This window comes from Xenopus laevis, chromosome 2S, assembly GCF_017654675.1.
Source record: "Xenopus laevis strain J_2021 chromosome 2S, Xenopus_laevis_v10.1, whole genome shotgun sequence".
Classification (NCBI taxonomy): Eukaryota; Metazoa; Chordata; class Amphibia; order Anura; family Pipidae; genus Xenopus; species Xenopus laevis.
The window spans coordinates 24,308,326-24,332,520 of NC_054374.1; the positions used below are offsets into that span (position 1 = coordinate 24,308,326).

At 40.0% G+C, this 24,195-nt stretch overlaps 1 protein-coding gene across 3 annotated transcripts; it reads right to left on the reverse strand.

Annotated features, from left to right (window-relative positions):
* Nucleotides 1-244: 244 nt before the first annotated feature.
* Nucleotides 245-22,774, reverse strand: LOC108709264 (OX-2 membrane glycoprotein). Of its 3 annotated transcripts, none has more exons than XM_018248952.2 (7): nt 22,699-22,774; nt 15,005-15,077; nt 10,476-10,805; nt 8,613-8,939; nt 7,062-7,331; nt 4,623-4,734; nt 245-1,999 (listed from the first exon to the last, which is right to left on the reverse strand). In XM_018248952.2, the coding sequence occupies exons 1-6, from the start codon at nt 22,708-22,710 to the stop codon at nt 4,625-4,627; spliced, it is 1,122 nt and encodes a 373-aa protein (XP_018104441.1). In that variant the 5' UTR covers nt 22,711-22,774; the 3' UTR covers nt 245-1,999; nt 4,623-4,624. The 3 variants fall into 3 exon arrangements, with proteins under 3 accessions (XP_018104441.1, XP_018104445.1, XP_018104443.1); XM_018248956.2 differs by having other exon boundaries at nt 15,005-15,073; nt 22,699-22,720; XM_018248954.2 differs by lacking the exon at nt 22,699-22,774 and adding an exon at nt 15,431-15,548.
* Between the last annotated feature and the right edge of the window lie 1,421 nt (nt 22,775-24,195).

Sequence of the window (24,195 nt, forward strand, 5' to 3'; positions counted from 1 at the left end):
GCCAAAAGAGGCCCACAGGGATTTTTATGTACCTTCTAGGAAAAAATATTAAAATCTAGGGTAATTTGTCATAGCTAAGTTCTTGAGAAAATATTCCTTTAATTGTTAAACTTCAGTCAAACATACTAGAGTTTCCTCTCCGAGTGAACTGGCCCAGCCCCAGAAATGCTATATTTACCCTCATTGTGCGCACAAAAAAGTTTCCTTTACCCTAACAAAACTCACAGCCATTAGCTCAAAACAATGGCTTCTCAAACAACTTTATTTTATGCTTATTACACATTTCAGTAACATTTGTTTCTTCCTATGTGCAAAACACATATATATATATACAGTATATCTTTAGAACAGAAATAAAACTTAAGGCACTTGTATTTGTCCAGTGTTTTTGGCACAGTTTGCTCCGGTCGTTAAAACAGGAAATAGGAACAATTAGAGGAACCAAAAGTATGAATCAAGCACAGAGATTCCCTATACATTCATTAGCATGTATGGCACACACATAAATAACAGAAGCTTAAAGGGAAAATATACCCTATGTCTTTTTGACATGAGGTCATTCAGTTGAGCTTAGGCAGAAAGCAAATTATTCCTGAAAGTTCAGACATGGTTCTACAGATTTAAAACTTCTGATTAAGCTTTTTCCAGCATCCCTGAGGCTCACAGTGTAATACAACCCCTCCCTCAGCTTGTTCCACAGTAAAAAGTTGCAGGGGTGATCGCGTCGGCTGCTGCCGCCTGAGGCAGCAACTCCGATGCTGCCCCCCTCTTCCGCTCCGCGCTTAAAAGTTAGTCGGAGCGGGTCAAAAGGGGCTGCATTGCTAGCTCAAGAATGCGTACTGCGCTTTCTGCCCTAGCAGAGCCGAATTTCCGGTTTAAAAACTAGAAATTCGGCTGTTAAAGTTACAGGATGCGGCTTTTTGCCGCCCCTTGTAACTGACCGTTCACTGCCGCCTGAGGCAAGGTGCTCACCTTGCCTCATGGCAGGAATGACCCTGGAACCCGTCACATTACAATGGAACAAGGCGATAGAGGGGTTGCTTTACACTGTGAGCGTAAGGTGGTTGGGGGGGCTGGTTTCTGTACTAGGCTATCAAGGTCTCCTTTCAGTCTTAGAATTCGGTATGTCTATTTTTCTTAGATAGCTGTTATGCACCTTTTCGAGATGCCCAACTGACTCATGTCAAAAAGAGGGGTATATTTTTGTTTAAATAATAGCATTTTTAAATCTTCTTTAAGAGAAACTAAAGATTTATCAATTTTCTGCCTTCCACACACCCCAGCTGTCTGCCCTTCTTTCTCACTTGTGGCCACACAAAATGATCTGCTGCAATGGGGTTAACTAGGGGGTTAAGGGTCTGGGTACAAAGATTACCCCTGGGTCCCCCTGCAAGTCCGCAAGTCTGCCCCACCCAGCAGGATATATGATGGGTGGCACACACTCTTACCATTGGATCTCCTTGTAGTGTGCTTGATGACTCCGGCAGGCCCTAATGGGGGGGGGCCAGGTGCGATCGTACCCACTGCTCCCCCAGTATTTGTGCCACTGATCTGCTGTGTACTGTCAGGGCCTTCAGGATACTGGTGTGTACATGTGTGTGTGACTGCACATTTACAACAGGTCACTAGGGGTGGGGCCCAAGTCTAGTAGGGCTGTAGAAGACAGCAGAGGAGAAAAAGAGCAATCATTAGGAGCACATGCCCCCCAAAAACCAGGTACAGGACACACAATCCCCTCCATGTGAATATTACTTACTGGTCCCCCTCCACCTGAAAAAAATTTCAGCAGCCCTATGGCAAGTGAAATGCATATTGTCGTGATGAAACAAACTTTACTTGCCCTTAAAAAAAATGAAATATATGGAACAAAGTGGTTCCATTTTAAAGCAAACATTTAACACCAACGGAAATAACGTCTTCTCTGCGTGTGGTCTGCTCCACAAAAGGTTATGAACAGCAGCTGCCTGGTTCTCTCAAACCAGGGTATTCAAACCCGAACCTGATGAAAGAAATACAATATGTTACTTACTTTCCATATGGTATGGGCAACTGTGATCCTCCATGTATTTTTCTAAAACACCCACCATCCCACCAGTCAATGATGAACAAGAACCCACTCCAGGCAGGTGCCCGTCACTGACAGTCTAGAAAGGCAGGTGAGGAGTTGGGTGTTTATACATTTAACGTTAAAGTTATCTCGCAATCTATTGCATTCTCCTAAACTGGGAATACCCTTGGAACCTCAACCTACCCTTTAATTCGTGCTGCCAACAACTTGCTGTGAGTCCCAGATAGGGATGTAGCGAACTGTTCTGCTGCGAACTAGTTCGCGCGAACTTCGACCGTTCGCGTCCGCCGAATGTTCGCGAACGTTTGGGAACGTTCGCATTTTGAGTTCGCGTTCGATTCGAATACAAGTCGTTCGACCATTCGACCATTCGAATTCCTTCGACCGCTAAAAATCGAACGATTTCCATTCGTTCGAACGATTGTAAGCATTCGATCGAATGAAAAGCATTCGATCGAATGGCTTCGATCGTTCGATTCGAATGAAAATCCTTCGATCGAATGATTAAAATCCTTCGATCGTTCGAATCGAACGATTTTAGCGGGTGTTCGAAGTTTGCGAACTGTCTGCGAACGTTCGCATTTTTTGCCGGTGTTCGCGAACGGCGTTCGCGAACACCAAATCGGCAGTTCGCTACATCCCTAGTCCCAGACTGACAGCAGCAGCAACTGGTTCTACCAAAGTAAAATAGGCTGATTTCCCAGCTGCCAAAGAGCATGACTAATAAACTAACAAAAACAATCAATATTTTAGAAACAAAATAACTAAGTACCATCCTGTTTATGAAACACATTTATTACGTATTCTCTATCAGTTTCATTTTCCATTTTTTCATGTCCGAAACTAAAAAACTAAATAAAAAAGGCAAAGGGGATATGGACAAAGTGCCCGAGGCTCATGGTGTTGTTACTAATCTTACTGTCCACAAATTCTACATTTTTTTCCCCCCCAGAAAATTCGGACTGAATATATAATCATTGTAACATTTTCTTCTGTTTACCAGCTACATGTCACTGGTCTCAATTTAGGCAGAACATTCCAAAAGGGGCAGTGCTTATCAGAAAGTGGGCAGGGCTTTGAAAATATTGGGGGCATGTCTGAATGTGGCCAGGGTGGATTGGGGCATGGCCTAAACCTAAACTTTACCACTTGCCACCGGGTTAGGTATTTTATTTTAGACGCAACGGATGCAGGATGCACTTGGTACCTTCAAGGGCAGCAGCAGTTTTAAAGGAACAGTGTAAAAATAAAAACTGTGTAAATAGGCTGTGCAAAATAATAAAATGTTTCTAATACAGCTAGTTAGCCAAAAATGGAATCAATAAGGGCTGGAGTGAATTGATTTCTAACATAATAGCCAGACACTACTGTTCATGGAGTTTGCAATTGATCCTCAGCATGCAGCTCAGATTTAAAAGCAACACTTATGATCCATGTGGCCCTCCCTCAAGTCACTGATTGGTTACTGCCTAGTAACCAATCAGTGGAAACCATGAGAGCTGCAAAGCTGGAAGTAGTGTTCTGTTCTGTTCCAGTCACTCCAGCCTTTATACATTACATTTCTACCTAACTATATTGAAAACATTTTTTACATTACACAGCCTAGTTACCTGGTTGTTATTTTTATACAATTCCTTTAAGGTTCCTTTGTGACAATAGGTGAACTTTAATGAATGGCATTTTTTTTCTGCATAACGGCAGCCATTTTGACATGACAACAACTAGGCTTGAGGGTAATAACACCTTATTTCTTTCTCACCCCAATATGGCTCTTATTGCCCTCAATCTTAATCTTTCAATGTTTAATTGTATCTACTTCATCCTATGTTAAGACCTCCCGGGCTTCCATGTCCCGGTAATAAAGAGTGATGACACTAAACAGAACCCTGACTATATACTCTCCATTTCCCCCGGATTATTTGCGTTCATTTTTTCCCAGATTTTACATTATCCCCATATACCTAGTGAGACTTGTAGGCAGACGGGTACACATTATACAGCAGGCAATCCTCTTTGGCTTGCCCAGTCTACACATTGAGTTTGTAAAGGCTGAATGAGGGTAAATGTCATTTTACCCTCATTCTGATCTGCTGTTATAAATATGCAAGAAGCTACATCATGGGGACTGTTATTTTGCCTAGTCTCAAATGTCTCAAACCCTGCTGGACAGCATAAGAAACATGTGACCAAATGTAACATTTCTTACCTTACTTTTCTGTTCTCCCATTAATATCTGCATTAACATTTATACCAGTGTAGGAACCATTGGGTGTATAAAAAGTCACACAATTCAGCTTCGATTATACTAGGGATGCACCAAATCCACTATTTTGGATTCGGCCGAACCCCCGAATCCTTTGTGAAAGATTTGGCCGAATACCGAACCGAATCCAAACCCTAATTTGCAAATGCACAGAATCAGGATTCGGTTTGGGATTCAGACAGGAACCGGGCTTTTTTAGCAGGGTTCGGATTCGGCCGAATCCTTCTGCCCGAATCCTGTCTGAATCCCAAACCGAATCCTGGATTCTGTGCATCCCTAGATTATACACACCTTTACAGATGCTGCGACTTTCTTCTTTTCTTGGCCCGACAGATCAACAATACGAGTGCCAGGACCAACATCAGCAACACTACAGTTAGCACTATTATGGTTGTTTGGGGATCTGAGGAATGAAATAAAAATCAGTTATAACCTATCATTATGTGATTCTGGGCAATGTTATAAGCAGAAATCTAGTATTATATATCTCTGTGTGTTTAGGTATGGAGTGGGTGGTATAAGGGAGATACCGTATATACTCGAGTATAAGCCGTCCCGAGTATAAGCCGAGGTACCTAATTTTACCTCCAAAAACTGGGAAAGCTTATTGACTCGAGTATAAGCCTTGGGTGAGAAATGCAGCAGCTTCTGGTAAGTTTCAATCAAAAAATTGAGGGTTTCTGTTCCCATTGGAGGTGCCGGCGTCTCGTTTTTGGATGCCGGCAACCATTCTTGGATGCCAGCAAATATTCTTGGAGACTATTCTTAGGCGCCGGCGACTATTCTTAGGCCCTGGCGACTATTCTTAGGTGACAGCGACCGTTTTTGCGCTTGACCCGAGTATAAGCCGAGGTAGAGTTTTTCAGCATATTTTGGGGGCTGAAAAACTCGGCTTATACTCGAGTATCGAGTATCTCCCCATTGATGGTTAGTAAAGTCACCTGCCCTCTGCTGCAATGTTTTTATCAAGTAAGGTACTGCAACCAAAATATATTTCTCTCTTCAGGTTGTCTTACATATGTGGATATTGTAACAGCAATTAAGGAATCTTTTTTGTTTTTTAATAGTTAATGATTTATTTCATTTATTAGTGCTTTTCTTGGTTATTAGCAGGCCAAGAAAAACTATTTAGGGCTTTGTCCAAGTATGCAGAAGGAAAAATTCAGAGGTGAAGTCGTTTTAAAGGAGACATATAGGATAAATGAATTTTTAAGGCAAAAAATGTATACTATATGGTGCCGATTTTACTTTTGACTGTAAATTAATATTGTTTTAAAAAAATTACCCCTTTATTGGAGCTCCTCATAGATTGTAAGGGGCAAATTCACTAAAGCGCGAATCGGCTAATGCTAGCGCAAATTTGCCAGCCTGACATCATGTTGTTACTTTGCCGATTTACTAACGGGTGCTGGCGTAAATTCATTAGCGAAGTGGACCTACTCTAGCGCTACTTTGCACCCTTACGCCAGGCGAACTTGCGCTATGGCAAAGGGACGTAACTACGCTAATTCACTAACTTGCGCACTTTACTGAATGTTACCTCTTGCGCCAGACTTTACTTCGCCAGGTCAGACCAAGTGAAGTTCAATACAATAGATAGGAGTTTGTCCAAAAATAGTTGAAATTTTTTCAGTCCCAAAAAACGCTGGGGTCTTTTACTTTTTTAAGGGTGTTAGTATGAAAAATAGCGTAAATTTTTTTGGGGGTACCCTCCTTCCCCCCTACATTTCCTAACATATCTCAACTCAACGATACAGTGGGCAGATGTGTAGGGGCAATAGAACATCTTCATTTTATTTTTTAAAGGTTTCCAGGGCTTGTGTAGTGTAATGTAGTTGCTGCAGCATATACGTCCATTACATTTTAACTTTGCACCGTATGCAAATTAGGCATCGCTAGCGTAACTTCGCTTTACCTAAAGAAGTAACGGTAGTGCAACTTCGCTACCATTTGCCTCCCTGAGCGCAACTTTGCATTTTAGTGAATTTGTGTAGCACTGGAGAAACTACACCTGGCAAAGCTGTCGCTGGCGCAACTTCAGATCTTAGTGAATTTGCCCCTAAAAGTTCTCTTGTCCCTGTTTCAAATTGGGCATGTCCTGGATCCCTGCCAGAAGCACAGTAGGAAAGGGACAGCCAATCACAGCCCTGCAGTCACACAAGCAAAGACAGGCTTCAGTCCCCTATCAGATCAGCCTAGCTGCTGATGTGATGATTGGATGATAGGGACACTACTGGGGACATTAAATGAATTAGGATGCATTAGGAAGTCCAGTTTTAGGCCAGATGTGTCTGAGTCATTTTTTCTTATTGGTGGTTGTTGAGTTATTTAGCTTTTTATTCAGCAGCTCTCTGGTTTACAATTTTGGGAACTAGGGTCAAAATTATCTTAGCAACCATGCATTGATTTGAATAAGAAACTGGGATATGAACAGGAGAGGGCCTGAATAAAAATATGAGTAATAATAGCAAACACATGTGTAGCCTTACAGAGCATTTGTTTTTAGATTGGGCCAGTGACCCCCAGTTGAAAGCTGGAAGAGTCAGAAGAATAAGGCAAATAATAAAAAAAAAATATAAAAAAATAAACAATGAAAATTTAAAGGTTGCTTAGAACAGGTAATTCTATTACATACTAAAATTTACCTGAAAGGTGAACCACCCATTTAAGATAAAAACCCCAAATAAATAAATTTGAACACCCTTATAGAGCCATTCTCTGTGTACTTACATGACTTTTCTGGTATTTTAAAGACTGCTTCCTTTTCTGCGTGGTGAACTCGACATTCCAGCTTCTCCCTCACTTCACTTACAGTGGCGTTTACAACGATCCAGCTTTTTACAGTTACAATGCCACTGTGTGTTTCCAACACACTCCCATTTAGATTTCCTTCTCCCACTCCAATCCAGTAAGTATTAGGTCGTGGATAGCTGGTAGCCACACAGGTAACGTTTGTCTTGCCATTTAATGACTTCACTTCCATTTTTCCACTGAGAGGTTCTGGGAGGAAGAATACAGCAGAGTATATGAGACTGTTCATAAAAGCCCAAACCAAACATGACCAGGATTCTTGATTATTTGGCAGCCATTTTCCCATGTATGTAGCCAAAAGGATTGCTAATCAATTTTTATCAGGGTTCATTCCAGTATTAATTGGGAAAGGTACCAAATCACATGGGACACTAAGTTCTACAGCCAGTGTGTATGATCTATGGTATCAGCATTAAATAGGCCTTCTAATGTGACCATGACAGTCATCGGAGGGCCAAAAGGTCATATTTAATTGATTAGACCCATCACTTATAAAGATGTACTGGTTTGGTAATCTGGCAAACATAAGATACCCTTGAAATGTGTGTAATGCATGTGTGATACATACAAGACAATGTGCAATTGGGTCTTTATATTATATATTGTGTGGTTTTTATATTTGTTCTGCAGCTTTTCCACAATTAAAATGTTTTCTGGCTGTTATGGGCCCAAGACAACAGAAACTGGAAGTGGTTTGAATTTAATAATATATGTCTGTTTGTTACAGGGTTAATGTACTGTGTATATTATAGGATGAATGTATGTGGTATTTCTCTGGTACCACTGATTTTTCGTTGACCTTTGCAAGCTTGGCTATCTAATCAGGTTTGCAAAGTATAACCTAAGAGCAATCAGCCTGGCAACTAATGGACAGCTGCAGAACAAACATGTCAAATAATTCCAAAACCTCACTACTGATATATATTTAACAGATTTGCCTTAGTGCTTAAAGAGATACTGTCATGGGAAAAAATTTTTTCAAAATGAATCAGTTAATAGTGCTGCTCCAGCAGAATTCTGCACTGAAATCCATTTCTCAAAAGAGCAAACAGTCAATTTTGAAATCTGACATGGGGCTAGACATATTGTCAATTGCCCAGTTGCCCCAAGTCATGTGACTTGTGCTCTGATAAACTTCAATTACTCTTTACTGCTGTACTGCAAGTTGGAGTGATATCACCCCTCTATATGAACTATGTAGTGTTTCTGAAGCAAACAAATACGTTTTACCAGTGCAGGGCAACACTGCATTATATTTTCATTACTTTTAAACATTTTTTGGTGTTACTGTTCCTTTAACCCATAGTGACCAATCATCATTTAGCTCTGATTTGATTTCTGACTGGTCACTATAGGTTACTGACCCGAGGCAATTTTACCCAGTACTAGTAAATAAACCCCACTGTCTGTGTTTATTTACTTCTGAAATTGGTCACTTGCCCAACTTGTCTTTCTGCTTCCCCTTCTTACCGTATGCATCAATAGAGGTTTCCCCAGATATAGTACCAGACTTGGAAGTATTGAATACACAGCGGTAGGCACCTTCATCACCAGCCTGTGCTTTGCACACAGTGATTTCAGTGACATTCAGACCGAGAATGGAGACTTTCAGTCTGTCTTTGTAAGGCTCCATAACTTCTGCCCCTTCCTTTCGGATTATTGCAATATTGACTTGTTTGTCTTTTACAGTTTTCTGCCATATCACCTGAGTAACTTCCACAGGTTTCCGGAAGACACAATTTAGAGATACACTTTCACCCAGTCTTACCGCTTTCGACTTATCTGTCAGCACATCACCTATTAAATCAAGAAAACATATTCGACTAAATTCTCAATTAAAAAAAAGAAAATTGCCCCAAATCTCCCACTAAGTGGCCTTCAGGTTGGGCCCCCTTAGCTCATAACAAGGTACAGATATATAGAAACATTTGGGGTAACAGTCACCCTGCTATAGTTCCAGGGGTACCCAGGGCTCAAATAAGCACTCACCCCAAATCTCCCCCTAACTGGCCTTCTGACTGGGTCCCCTTAGCTCATAACAAGGTTACAGGTATATAGAAACATTTGGGGTAACAGTCACCCTGCTATATTTCCAGGGGTACCCAGGGCAGAAATAAGCACTCACCCCAAATCTCCCCCTAACTGGCCTTCTGACTGGGTCCCCTTAGCTCATAACAAGGTTACAGGTATATAGAAACATTTGGGGTAACAGTCACCCTGCTATATTTCCAGGGGTACCCAGGGCAGAAATAAGCACTCACCCCAAATCTCCCCCTAACTGGCCTTCAGGTTGGGCCCCCTTAGCTCATAACAAGGTACAGATATATAGAAACATTGGGGTAACAGTCACCCTGCTATAGTTCCAGGGGTACCCAGGGCTCAAATAAGCACTCACCCCAAATCTCCCCCTAACTGGCCTTCAGACTGGGTCCCCTTAGCTCATAACAAGGTTACTGATATATAGAAACATTGGGATAACAGTCACCCTGCTATAGTTCCAGGGGTACACAGGGCACAAATAAGCACTTACCCCAAATCTCCCCTAACTGGCCTTCAGGCTGGGCCCCTTAGCTCATAACAAGTTTACAGATATATAGAAACATTGGGGTAACAGTCACCCTGCTATAGTTCCAGGGGTACCTAGGATACAAATAAGCACTCACCCCAAATCTCCCCCTAACTGGCCTTCAGAGTGGGTCCCCTTAGCTGATAACAAGGTTACAGATATATAGAAACATAGGGGTAACAGTCACCCTGCTATAGTTCCAGGGGTACATAGGGCACAAATAAGCACTTACCCCAAATCTCCCCTAACTGGCCTTCAGGCTGGGCCCCCTTAGCTCATAACAAGCTTACAGATATATAAAAACATTGGGATAACAGTCACCCTGCTATATTTCCAGGAGTACCGAGGACACAAATAAGCACTCACCCCAAATCTCCCCCTAACTGGCCTTCAGACTGGGCCCCTTAGCTCATAACAAGGTTACAAATATATAGAAACATTGATGTTGTGTGTGCCGCTGACCTTAGCGTTAAGAAAGCAAAAAAAAACAAACAAAAAACTAAATAATGGGTGACAGGGAGTGAGGTATAAATCATAGAGGTAAAACTGTATGTGTGAAAAGGTAACAAAGGTCAGGGTTTAAAGCAGCAGCAGTTTAACCATACTGTTAAAAGGCATTGCCCATTATAATGGTTTAACATCTATTATTTTTGGTTGGAGAGTGTTTGGGAAGGTGCATAAAAATGTATCTTCATTTTTTTATACAAATAGCATCCTGCGTGGTTTTGGAATACTACACTAGCCGGGGAGGGGGGGTAAATACTTACCAAAGTTGATAAAAGGTTTCCCTTCTACAGAACCAATTGGAAAAACATTAAAAACGCATTGGTACATTCCTTCATCGTCAGCCTGGGTGAGCCTAATAGTGATGGCGGTCTCATTTAAACCCAACATGGTGATGTTCACTCTGTTTTGATATGGTGGTTGGACTTTTGAGCCATCTTTTGGTGAGTAGGTTGCAACCTGTACCAATATCTTGTCTACAATCTTCTGCCATGTCACCTGCTTAACATCTGCTGCTGGCATTTGTAGCTTACATCTTAGAGTCACACTTTCACCCAATTTTGCCAGCGTTACATTTTCGGTTAAGACTCCACCTGTTACATCAAGAAAGTAAAAGATACTTTAGTGGATTCACTTTGTTTTGTATAGCCTTCTGCAATGAATGGTGCACCCTTAAGGCACTTGGAGTTACTCAAATCCATGAAGTGAAATGTTTTTTAAAACAATTAAAGGAACAGTAACGTCAAAAAATAAAAGTGTTTTAAAGTAATATAAAGCAGTGTTGCCCTGCACTGGTAAAACTGTTTGTGCTGTGTTTGCTTAAGAAACGCTACTATTGTTTACATAAATAAGCTGCTGTGTAGCAATGGGGGCAGCCATTCAAAGGAGAAAAGGCTCAGGTTACACTGCAGATAGCCAATAAGCTCTGTCTATTGGTGTTATCTGTTATCCATTAGCTAACCTGTGCCATATAGCCGTTTTTCAATTTCCGCCATTGCTACCCAGCAGCTTGTTTATATGAACTATAGTAGTGTTTCTGAAGTAAACAGATCAGTTTTACCAGTGCAGGGCAACACTTTCATTTTTTGGTGTTACTGTTCCTTTAACAACTTGTTTTCTTTAATGGTTCTTTCTCATTTTTTTCCCCAAAGCTGTTTCAATCACTTCTGTCTGCAAAACTATTTACAAATAACTTTCAGATGAACTTTGCCTATAAAGGGTAACTAGAGCCCAAGCAAGACAAGGGGTATTTACTTTTTTATGGCATTATTATTGTTATTGTTATGATGCTTTGCATTGGCAGACCCGAATGGCAATCTAAAAACAGAAATGGACATGCTGGTGAAATGCAGAGGCTGTGGACTTATAGCAGTCCTGTGCCACAGGGGCTATAAACTTGTTTTTTCCTCTGTAAGTTTCCCTTTAGACAATGAATGAAGATATCTGAACAGGAAGTGTTAAAGGAAATAAGACACAGGCAAATGTATACAAAAAAGGATGATATCTATGAAAGCAGGGTGCCTCCCAATTTAAGTGTCCCAACTCACATGGCCCCTTAACTCTGGGAAGGAAAAAAAAGAGATAATGCAGAGGCTACAGAAAACAGAAGTTACACGACAAAGAGCAGGCATGGAAAATTGAGATCTGACTCCCAGAAAGAGGATAATTCAGATGTGTGTTTGTGTTTGTTGGCAGTTGCCTTGAAAGAACTAGTTAAATACAGTAGTATGGGTGGAAGGATAAAACAAAAGGGTTACAGTGGTGGCTCTGTGTGCTTCTGTACAGTAAGCAGCTGTGACCAAACTGTAAATTCCTCCTTGGCAAATAGAATTCTCTGCTACTTAGAATTGGCATAGATTCCACTTAAAGGGATTGGTCACCTTTAAATTAACTCTTTGCATGATGTAGAGAGTGATATTCTGAGATAATTTGTAATTGGTTTTCATTTTTTATTCTTTGTGGTTTTTGAGTTATTTAGCTTTTTATTCCGCAGCTCTCAAGTTCTCAATTTTAGCAATCTGGTTGCTGTGGTCAAAAGTACCCTAGCAACTGTGCACTGATTTGAATTGGACTAGGAATAGGAGAGGTCCTCAATAGAAAGATGAGTAATAAAAAGTAGCAATTACAATACATTTGTAGTCTTACAGAGCATTTGTTTTTTAAATGGGGTCAGTGACCTCCCCCCCATTTTAGACAAATAATTCAAAAACTATAACAAAGAAAAACTAAAGGCCAATTGAAAATTTTCTTAGGATTGGCTATTCTATAACAAATCAAAAGTTAACTTAAAGATGTTGTTCACCTTGGAGTTAAATATTAGTATGACGTAGAGGGTGATTTGGTTTGCAATTGGTTTTCATTTTTTATTATTTGTGTTTTTTAAGTTATTTGGCTTTTTATTCAGCTGCTACAGTTTGCAGTTTCAGCAATCTGGTTGCCAGGGTCCAAATTACCCTAGCAACCTTGCACTGATTTGAACAAGAAATGGAAGATTAGTTGGAGAAGGCCTGAATGGAAAGATGAGTAATCAAAAGTATCAATAAAACAAATTTCAGTCTTACAGACCATTTCTTTTTTTAAATGGGGTGAGTGATCCCCCATTTGAAAGCTGGAAAGATTCAGAAGAAAAAGGCAAATCATTAAAAACCTATAAAATAATGAAGATTAACTTATAAATTGTTTAGAGCTGGTCATTCTATAACATATTAAAAGATAACCTAAAGGTGAACCACCTCTTAAAAGGTGACTCACCACATTTTTATAACTTTGACAATTCCTGTGCCTGTATTCACTGCACATCTACAATACCAAATTATACAGAGCTCCGTCTATTTTGTTATTATGTTCAGTTACTGCCATCAGTTCCTCTGCCACTGGAGCTTACAATCTATTTGCCAACTAGCAGGCACATAAGTAGCCACTAAAACAAATACCTTGCTAGTATGTGTTTTGGACTGTGCATGAGGGAAACCCACAGAACGTGCATATAGGAGTCTTAGGGGTTTGTTTAGTAAAACTCATAAAAATTTCCTACTGAGAATATTCCTTTGACAAAATGAATGCCGCTCGTATGTTTACTAAAGTGCGATCAGACAAATTTGCCTTGTGATAAGCGGCATTAATTAGGCACGTGTAGCAGTTTGTTTCAGCGTTATTTTTGGCTAATTGTGAGTTTTTTGCGATTCATTTAGGTTAACTGCATAATCTTCTTTAAATCTTGTAGATTTTTTTTCACCAATGCCAATGGCCACACTAATGAAAAAAAAAAAAAAATATATATATATATATATATATATAAAGAACGGTGGGTGCAGGATTACTGGCACTCTCAGGATTTTCATAGAAAGTCAAACAGTTGATGTTGTGAAGAAAAGATCCGGTTTATTATTAATTAATTATAAATTTGTCCTCGAGAACCGAAACATTGGATTAATAAACCTGATCTTTTCTTCACAACATCAACTATTTGACTTTCTATGAAAATCCTGGGAGTGCCAGTAATATAGACTGACTATATATATACCGAAACATTGGATTAATAAACCTGATCTTTTCTTCACAAACATCAACTATTTGACTTTCTATGAAAATCCTGGGAGTGCCAGTAATATAGACTGACTATATATATATATATGTGTGTATATATATATATATATATATGTGTGTGTATATATATATATATATATATATATATATATATATATATATGTGTGTGTGTGTGTGTGTGTGTGTCTGTGTATGTATGCGGATCCTATACCTGTATGTATATATATATATATATATATATATATATATATATATATATATATATATATATACATACATACAGGTATAGGATCCGTTATCTGGAAACCCGTTATCCAGAAAGCTCCGAATTACGGAATAGCCATCTCCCATAGACTCCCTTTTATCTAAATAATCCACATTTTTATAAATTTCCTTTTTCAATGTAATAATAAAAAAGTACCTTGTACTTGATTCAAACTAAGATATAATTAATCCTTATTGGAAGCAAAACCAGTCTATTGGGTTTATTTAATGATTAAATGATTCTCTAGTAGAGTTTAGGTATAAAGATCCAAATTACGGAAAGATCCATCAACTGGAAAGCCCCAGGTCCCGAGCATTCTGGATAACAGGTCCCATACCTGTATGTGTATGTGTATATATATATATATGAATGCGTTTATATAAAATTGTATTTATTACCAGTTTATAATGTATTATTAAATATACTTTAAATATAATTAAGTACTATCAGGAATAAATCATTTTCCCATTATATACATTTTTCTTAATAAATTCACTAAAAATAGACTTATAAGTATCATTCTTCCCCAGTGCAATCACTAATTTTTGCTGCTTATATTTTAAAAAACTGACGATACTCCTCTTTTACTATACAATTACTGTCTTTTTTTTTAATATAACCCCACTCTCGGCGAAATTTTTTTCTATATTTGGTGAAAATGCTGGCGTTAATGTTTAAAAAACCTTGATATAGCATGAATGCGATAATAGGATATGTTTGCCAGAATATTCGCAATGACAGAAGTGCTCGTACTTTAGCAAAGTTTCTCTTACGGATTCTCTGACGCTTTTTCTGTTGCAGACTGTTATCGCACTTTAGTAAACTGATGCCCTAGTCAGAATCAAAGCCAGGACCCCAGCACTGGGAGGCAGGGACGCCTTTTTGTTTTGATTTTTAACCCCTTTCTTGTTTCTATCTCCCAAGGTTTCTCTATCCCGTTAGTTTCTATAAACGCACACATTGTGTATTCCTCAGACTTACCATGGACACTGGATACTATACACACCACACACAACAGGCGCAGGAGACACATGGATTCTTCTAAGGATTCTGCCTGGGAAAAATTATAGCGAATATATTAAGATATTTTACTGTTCAGTGAAGTGAAAATACACAACAGTTTGATCCACACTAGTAACCCATAGCAACCAATCATATGCCGGCTTTCAAACTTTACCTCCCCCTCATCAGTTAATGCTCTGTAAACTTTAAATGATCTGTCTAATTAAAGTGTAAAGAAAATCCCCAGTATGTTTTCCATAATGGTCTTAAGTTACACTTGAACTCCACGATCCGATGTGGTGCATCGAATTGTGGAGTTTTTCCCTAATTGCGGGTCTAATAAACATTTTTTCTCTTCAATATTCGCACATATACCCCAATGTTTTTCATGGAAGGGTGTAATACCAGATGTATTGTAATGTTCCCAGGCCAGCAAGCAGAGAGCTTCTTCCTTTATATCTCTGAGCAGTCTTTCAGCTACACAGCAAGTACCAGTCCCCTCCACTGTTAATCCCCAAAGTCTCAGAGCCCTGGCCGTCCTGCACTCTGCCTGTCACAAAGTCATTTCCTGTTTCCTGGATCAGCCCAAATGTTGGTCAAAAACATTCCATGGTTACATTATTTTTCCTCATACTATAAAACAATCCTATATATAAGGCACTCTGTTTAACTCCTAGTCTGCTGGAGAAGTTTGGTCTTCCTGCAATGCCACATTTCGCCAGACAACACCTGACCGGGTTTAGAGCAAAGAGTAAAAGAGATAAATCTTCCACAGTTTTCGGGCCTCACTTGTATTTTGCCCGTCACCCTGTCTTCCACAGTAACAGACCAGTCTCCCTCCTCAAATTTAGCTGCACCTGAATTTCTTTTAACCGTTAGCTTGCCCAAAATCACCTTAAAGAGATACCGACACCTGAAATGAAACCTTTTTTATCATCGATCATAACATTATGTTTGCATGCTATTTATAATTTTGCCATAAAAATATTTGCCCAATGCTCTTACATCAACTTTCTGATCAGTGGTGTAACTAGAATGCGCCGCCTGCAAAAAAAATCTTCAGAGGGGCTTGGAGCACTCTGATCCCCATCCTAGTAACCCTCCCACCCACTTGCTGCCCCACCTACACCCTAGGGTTGCCACCTTTCCGGTTTTGACCCAGACAGCCAGGTAATTTGAAGGGCTGCCCTCGTCAAAACTGCCTGCCTGTTTTTCCAAATTAGGAAAATCGGGCATGATTCTCTAAGATTGACGCGGTGGTCGGGCAATAGCCGATCTCCGCATCATATCCCCGCAGCCGCCCCCAATGTCACAGTCTGCCCCCTCCTCATTAGGGTCCTGCCCCTATGCCTCACAGCCCACCCCCTCCATGTCACAGTCCCGCCCCCTGCCCGGTCTCCACCGAGGCTAAAAGGTGGCAACCCTACTCTGCCCACTCTTCACCCCGTGCCGACTTGCACACCCCTTTCCCGCCACAGGTAAGGGAGAGGCTGGGGAGGGTGTTTTCTTGTTAGCTATAGAGGAAGCAGACCCTGCAGTCAGGGCCCTCCTGCGACTGCGGGCTCTGCTTCCTCTATAGTTGCGCCACTGATTCTGATCCTCTGTGTTCTGTTATAGGGGGCTGCCATATTTCTGCAGCAGTTGTCTGTTAGGATTAGAAACTATAACTGACAGGGTGAGATGGGGTTGTCAAAACAGTCAGGTGTACGAATTTTAAACAACAATTACTTACAAAAGCAGATCTATCAGCAAAAATCTATCAACATGATGTACAGTATGTAAAAAGGGTGGTTCACCTTTACGTTAATGTTTAGTAAGTTATAGAATAGCTAATTCTAAACAACATTTAGAATATTTCTTTATCTGTTCCCTCTGTACCAGCTCCAAACGCTTCCTTCTTGCTAGCAGCTGCTTGTCTCTTTCTACTGAAATGACAATGTGTTGATTCATTAATGTGAATATCACCTACACACTGGTTTCCACTGTAAGTATTTTGTGGCTGCATATCCGATAAGGAACTTAATGAATAAGAATTAGGAACTTATGACTAAAGCTTTGTCTGTGAAGTGATTAATGGTTTAGGGGGAAAAATCCTGCAATTTTTTATTAACTGGAACAGAGGGCTACTGAACATGTACGGTACCTAAAAATGACAAATGTAAGGGGGTGCTCTGGAGTGTTATCATTTTAAACTAGCCATGTGTAAATCCCCTAATTGTTTTCAGAGATGAGAAAAATAGATTTTTTTAAAAAAAATTAGAAGTGATCAGGGGTTGCGGAGCCAGTCCACAACAATATGAAAAGCAAAAAAAAATTTGCTAGAGGTCTAGTGACCTATAGTAATCAATTAGAAAGTGCCATTTTCTGGTTTCAATCTTAGTTGTGATGGTCTACAAGAACTGATGCAAACTTTGCACATTTTACATTACCCCCAATAGAGTCTACTGGCACTAAGAGTTAGGGGCCAATACACTCAATACATTTTCTTATACAATAATATTGAATTAAATATCAGCCCACTGCAATGACATATAATGTAAAAGTTACATGACAGTGCTTCAGATTCCATATATAAAAAAAGTTAGGGTTGGACTGGGCCGGCGGGACAACGGGAAAAAACCCGGTGGTCCCCATCCCTCATGGGCCCCTGCTAGCCTAGACCTGCTCCCCAATCAGCTGGCCCATCGACATCAGCACATGCTCGCTCATGCACGCATCGGGGAGCTCACGGGGGCCATTTTAATTGCTGCCCGGGTCAAAACTGCCTGCCCAGTTTTCCAAATTAGAAAAGTATTCCCTATGATTGCCATGTCATAGCCACGCCCCTGATGTCATGACCCACCCCCTGCAGCATCACAGCCCTGCCCCATTGTGTCACAGCCCCGCCTCCTGCCCAGATTTAAGCGGCCAAAAGGTGGCAACCCTAATTAAGCCCCCTGTAACTGGCCTTTCCATTGCCGTACAAAAGAGTGGAAGTTCTGGGTAGCTCCACCAAGGGGGCTTTGTAACACGCTTCCCACTGGCCTTCCTGTATATTTATTTTTCTTCCATATTAAAGGAAAACTATACCCCCAAAATGAATATTTAAGCAACAGTTTATATCATATTAAGTGGCATATTAAAAAATCTTACCAAACTGGTATATATATATTTAAGTAAATATTGTCCTTTTACATCTCTTGCCTTGGACCACCATTTCGTGATGGTCTGTGTGCTGCCTGAGAGATCACCTGACCAGAAATACTGCAGCTCTAACTGTAACAGGAAGAAGGCCCTCGTTAGACTGGTATGGCCTCTGACTCCAACATACATTTATTAAAAGAACAGTAACACCAAAAACTGAGTGTATCAAACAAATTAAAATAGGATTTACTGTTGCTCTGTACTGGTAAAACTGGTGTGTTTGCTTCAGAAACTCTACTATAGTATATATACACAAGCTGCTGTGTAGCCATGGGGGCAGCCATTCAAGCACAGGATACACAGTAGATAACAGATAAGTACTACTATAGTTTATATAAATAAGCTGCTGTGTAGCCATGGGGGCAGCCATTCAAGCACAGGATACACAGTAGATAATAGGCAGCTATGTCTCCCCTTCTGGGTCCACTTGGAATTACTCTAGGTTATGGGTTGACCACTAGGGGGTAGTATGTGAGATTAGAAAAGGGTACAGCATCATGTGCTCAAGGTCTTTCCTGGGACCTCATCTCTCTATGAGGTTGATAAAGGTCCAGGGTTCAGCAATTTAAGTTTATATTAGGCCAGATAATGATTGTCAAATTTATTACAGTAACTCTAGCATACCTCCTAACATTTTGAAACAGAAAGAGGGACAAAAAGATTTGCTGATTTTTTTTGACCATGGGCATTTTGTGACCACACTCCCTAATTACCATGTCCATTTTACAAAAGTTGGCAGGTTATGAAAGTTTGAACACATTTCTGTGGTTTTTGTGGTGTTTATACAAATGGCCTGCAGGTGTCACTGTCTACATGAGTTACTGTGCATACTACCTTGTCAGCTTAAAAGTGAAAATTACTGTTGTGTAATGCCTGCATGACTCTGTAATAAAGCACTGTTATACTCTATACTCATCCTCAGCTACCAAAACATAACAAATGGTGACAAGGATGGCTCTTCTACCTCTGCAGCAGCCTGCACCTTTTCTTCCAAACCCTGGTGAGCCTACCATACATTTTACTATGACTATTTCCCAATGTTTGAAAATTACATTATTGCTGCTGACCAAGGGGAGATTTCTGCTGCTAGAAAGCGTGCTTTACTTATTCACTGCCTGTGAGCAGAGGGACAGCGTATATTCTATACATTACCATTACCTGATGATACATATGAAACTGCTCTTACTGCTATAAAGAACTTTTTCGTGCCAAGAGTAAATGTGGTTGCTGAAAGATATAAATTCCGCCAATGTGGACAATGTAATGGCGAATCCACAGAACAATTTGTCTGTCTGGGTCAAAACCAGACAGGTGGCAACCCTAGGCTTAATCCATGGTAAATTGCCTGCTAACACTCTGTACCAATATGGACGCTCACTGGCATCATCTTAGATGATGGGCCAAGAAAGTGACTGGCCACAGTGAAGTCTGTACACAGTCCTATTAAAGGGGGAAGTCCTGTCAGATAGTGTACGTGGCACACATTTGAACCTGAACTGGAAGTAGCCAGATGAGAAAATACAGAAGAAAAAAAATGGTAGAAGGGAAAAAGTAGTCAGTGCGAGGGGAATTGTCCCTGAGGGAACCAGGAAGTATTTACAGCAAATAAGAGAGAGAAGGTAAATATGTTATGAGGTAACAAGGAAGTACTGAGAGCAAAATGAGACTTACCCCCATGTGTAATAAAAAGCACGCATTTTGCCCAGTCGCCGTAACCCATAGCAAGACATAAAATGACGTTTTTTCAGTTAAATGGTACCTGCTTCCTCTTGATGTAGACCCTTGTCAAACCATTGCAACTTTTATAAACATAACCTCATAAGAAAGACTCTTCAGACTCTTATCGGCTTTCAAGTAGGGGTCACTAAGGGGGACCACATCTAAAAACTAATGCTCTGTAAAGCTACAAATGTATTGTTATTTCTACTTTTTATAACACATCTTTCTATTCAAACCCTCTCCTGTTGATATTCCAGTCTCTTTTTCATATCAATGCATGGTTTCTAAGGTAAATTGGACCCTAGCAACCAGATGGCTGAAATTGGAGCTACTGAATAAAAATATAAATAACTCAAGACCACAAATAATAAAAAAAATATTTGCAATCTGTCTCAGAATATCCCTCTCTACGTCTCACACAGTCCCCATAATGAAGCCTTGGTCAATTAATTCTGCATTCCCATGAGGTGGAAACTGACAAAAAAAAGGCACCCATTTGTATTTTGTTCAATCAACATGTAACAGATTATCGTTGCAAAACCAGAATTTACAGAATGTATCCAATATGGTTTTCTTTGATTTTCCATTCTGGAACATATTCAGGGACACCTAGAATGCACAGAGCACTTTTGATCTCTTTTTTGTTATTGGCAAGAGGGGGGGGGGGACTGCCAAGATGCTTACCCTGCTGAGGAATAATATGTTTTAAATAGAACACTGACATCCAGAGTGCGCAGTTTAGCCAAAGTTATCCAAAGTGCACAGGACCTGGGGTTTTCCAGCTAATGGATCTTTTCAGAATTTGGATCTTCATACCTTAAGAATACTACAAAATCCAGGAAACATTAAATAAACTAAATAGGCTGCATTTGCTTCCATTTAGGATTAATTATATCTTAGTTGGGATCAAGTATAACAAGTATTACAGAGAAAAAAGGAATAATTTTTACAAACGTGGATTATTTGGAGAAATTGGAGTCTATGGGAGATGGCCTTTCCATAACTTGGAGCTTTCTGGATAAAGGGTTTCCAGATGGATCCCAAACATGTCCGTGTGTAAGAGCCGTAACCCCCTACTTCAGTCACTTAAACACACTGGGAAGGGAGGGGCGACGTTCACAAAGTGGAGTATCAGAATAACAAATACTAATGGAGTTAAACTTCTGTTAAAAGAGGATGAGATTCACAGAAGCCTTATATGGAGCTTATACTTTGCTGTTATACTTTGGTCCCCATTTCCGATTGGGGTTGGTGAAAAAAAAATTCTGGAGTTCAGGCAACTGTGAATTTATTGCTAAATTATTTTAAGGCATAAACCAACATTTAAGTTTAATTTAATGCCAAAGTCTGCCTTAACTCCTACTTGTGTGAATCCCTCCTCCTCCATTCAGTATTGTATGTATGTACTGTATATATAACTTTATTTGTAATGCGCTATTAAGGAGCCGCATCGCTGTACAGTGTATAAAAGTACAATATATATTTATAACAGTATACACAGGGAAGACAAATCACATGATAAATATATACAGAATCATATCAGGACAAAGAGCTTAAGAGCTATGTGGTAAGAGATGTGGGAAGGAGGTCCCTGCCCGGTAGAGCTTACAGTCTAAGGGGTATATGAGTGAAGTTAGAGGTCACCATAGTACTCTAGAATGAAATTCCGCCACTCTCATTTCTATGGGATTTTTAAAATAGTATTCATCAATGGGTGAAAGTGAAAGTTCATCCTTTGATAAATACGCCTTTCAAAATCCTATAGAAATGAATGGAGAGTGGCGGAATTTCATTCTAGCGGCATGAGGTGATCTCTAAGTTCACTCTTTGATAAATATACCCCTATGTGTTTTTAAACAAACTCTATGAAGATGCACCTTGGTGTGGATCATTCAGAGTGTTCCAATGGAAACCTATTGCTTAAAGTGGACCTGCCACCCAGACAAAAAATTTGTATAATAAAAGTCCTTTTCAAATTAAACATGAAATCCAATTTCTATTTTTTATTAAAGCATTCGTAGCTGTTGTAAGCTCATTTAAAAATCTCAGCTGTCAATCAAATATTGTCTGCCGCTCCTCTATGCCAGTGGCATAGAGGCGGGGCAGACAATTACTTTCACTTTCCATTCAGCACTTCCTAGATCACTGCTCTCCACACATTCCCCCGTTCTCTTTACCATTTAATTGTGTAACCAGGGCATGGGGATGGAAATCGAGTCCCCCATTCTGGTGCACAAACAAGATTCTGAAATGATACAAGTCTTGTTTTAATAACAGTGTCCACAAAATGGCTGCTGCTATAATTTTGAAATCCCCGACTGAAGGAAGCAAGAATTAAATAATTTATATAGTTTAATTAAAGTTCATTTTGCTTGACTAATGTAATAAAATAGGATTTTGAATAATTTTTTTAGGTGACGGGTCCCCTTTAATCAGGATCACAAAAAGCTGTAGAAGTTTGGATTAAGCAGGCACATGTTTTGAGCTAGTTATCTCTCATTTATACATTTAAAACAAGCCTCAGAGATCACAGACCTTTCTACACTCCCCACTGCCAGTATATTGCCCCTCTCACTTAGCTACTGCAACAGCCCTGGGGGAGATACAAACAAAAAGTGCAAGCAGAGCAGTCAGTTACTCAGCCTATACAGAATTCAGCTGCTAAAGTGGGATCTCCAGCTGCCCCAAACCAGAACAAACAGCGCTACCATAGAATAGCTGAGCCTTGTGAATATACAGTGAGAGACAGAGAAAATACAAGCAGTTCCTACCTCACCAGCCATTGGAAACGAGCTGCCTAAAGCCACTGAATGACCAGCCTTGTGTTCCGAGTCAGACTTTCCCCCCCTGAATATTACTGGTTGTATAGCCCACTAGGTGGGGTGTTGACGTTGCTGTGAGAGTTTTAGATTTCAGCTTTAAACCAAAAGAAAATCGTTAACTCTCACTTAAACTGCATATACATGTATGGTATCCATTATCCGAAAACCCGTTATCCAGAAAACTTTGAATTACAGAAAGGCTGACTCCGATAAACTCACTTTTTATCCAAATAATCCAAATTTGTAAAAAACGATTTATTTTTTCTGTGTAATAATAAAACAGTAGCTTGTACTTGATCCCAACTAAGATATAATTAATCCTTATTGGAGCCTATCGGGTTTATTTAATGTTTACATGATTTTCTAGTACACTTAAGGTATGAAGATCTGAATTACAGAAAGATTGGTTATCCGGAAGGCCCCTAGGTCCCAGGTATGGAACTTGTAATGCAGAATGCTCGGGACCAGAGATTTTCCGGGTTAAGGTGTCTTTTAGTGATGGGCGAATTTGCGCCGTTTTGCTTCGCGCGAAATTCGCGAAACGGCGAAAAATTCGCAAAACGGCGCTGGCGTCTCGTTTTTGATGCCGGCGCCCGTTTTTGATGCCGGCGCCCGGTTTTTTGACGCCGGCACCCGTTTTTGACGCCGGCGTCTGTTTTTTTAAAAAAAAAATTGACGCCGGCGAATTTTTTGCCGCGAATTTTCGCTGGCGTTTCGCGAATTTATTCGCTCGCGACGAATCGCGCAAATTCGCCACGAATTCGCCCATCACTAGTGTCTCTGTAATTTGGATCTCCATGCCTTAAGTCTAGAAAATAATTAAATTAACGAATGAATCCCAATAGGCTGGTTTTGCTACCAATAAGGATTAATTATGTCTTAGTTGGGATTGAGTACATGCTACTGTTTTATCATTACAGAGAAAAAGGAAATCACAAGGTGAATTATTTGATTAAAATTGAGTTTTTGGAGATGGCCTTCCCGTAATTTGGAGCTTTCTGGATAATGGAACCCATATCTGTACTATATTCCATGAACATTATGGTCTGTAGGAAGTACCAGCTACCCCATCTTTTTACTTAAAGAACCAGTCAATTTTTTTTAAAAAAAATCGTTAATATACCCACAAAGACAAATCTTAACAAAAAGTCTTTGTTAAGAAATAACTTAACGAAACTCCACTTGTGCTCCTCTTCAGAAAAGGTGATTGGACGATCCATCATGTGGCGCTTGATTTCTCCTCCCTGCCCTCTTTATAGGAAATAGCCAGGGAGGAGAAATCGAGCGCCGCACGATGGATCGTCGCCCTATCGCCTTTTCTGAAGAGCAGCCCAGGCAGAGTTTCGATAAGTTATTTCTGAATAAAGACTTAACGATTTCAAAGTTTAATTTGTCTTTGTGTTGATTTTTCGTTGTATACTAACGATTTTTTTTTAAAAAAATTGA

Bases quoted from the DNA above. Each gene is read 5' to 3' on its own strand.
- LOC108709264 (XM_018248952.2), bottom strand. The intron at 8,940-10,475 runs GTAAGTATTTAC...TTGATTTAATAG, and splicing joins GAAACCTTTTATCAACTTTG to GTGATGTGCTGACAGATAAG. The intron at 4,735-7,061 runs GTAAGTACACAG...TTCATTCCTCAG, and splicing joins TAAAATACCAGAAAAGTCAT to ATCCCCAAACAACCATAATA.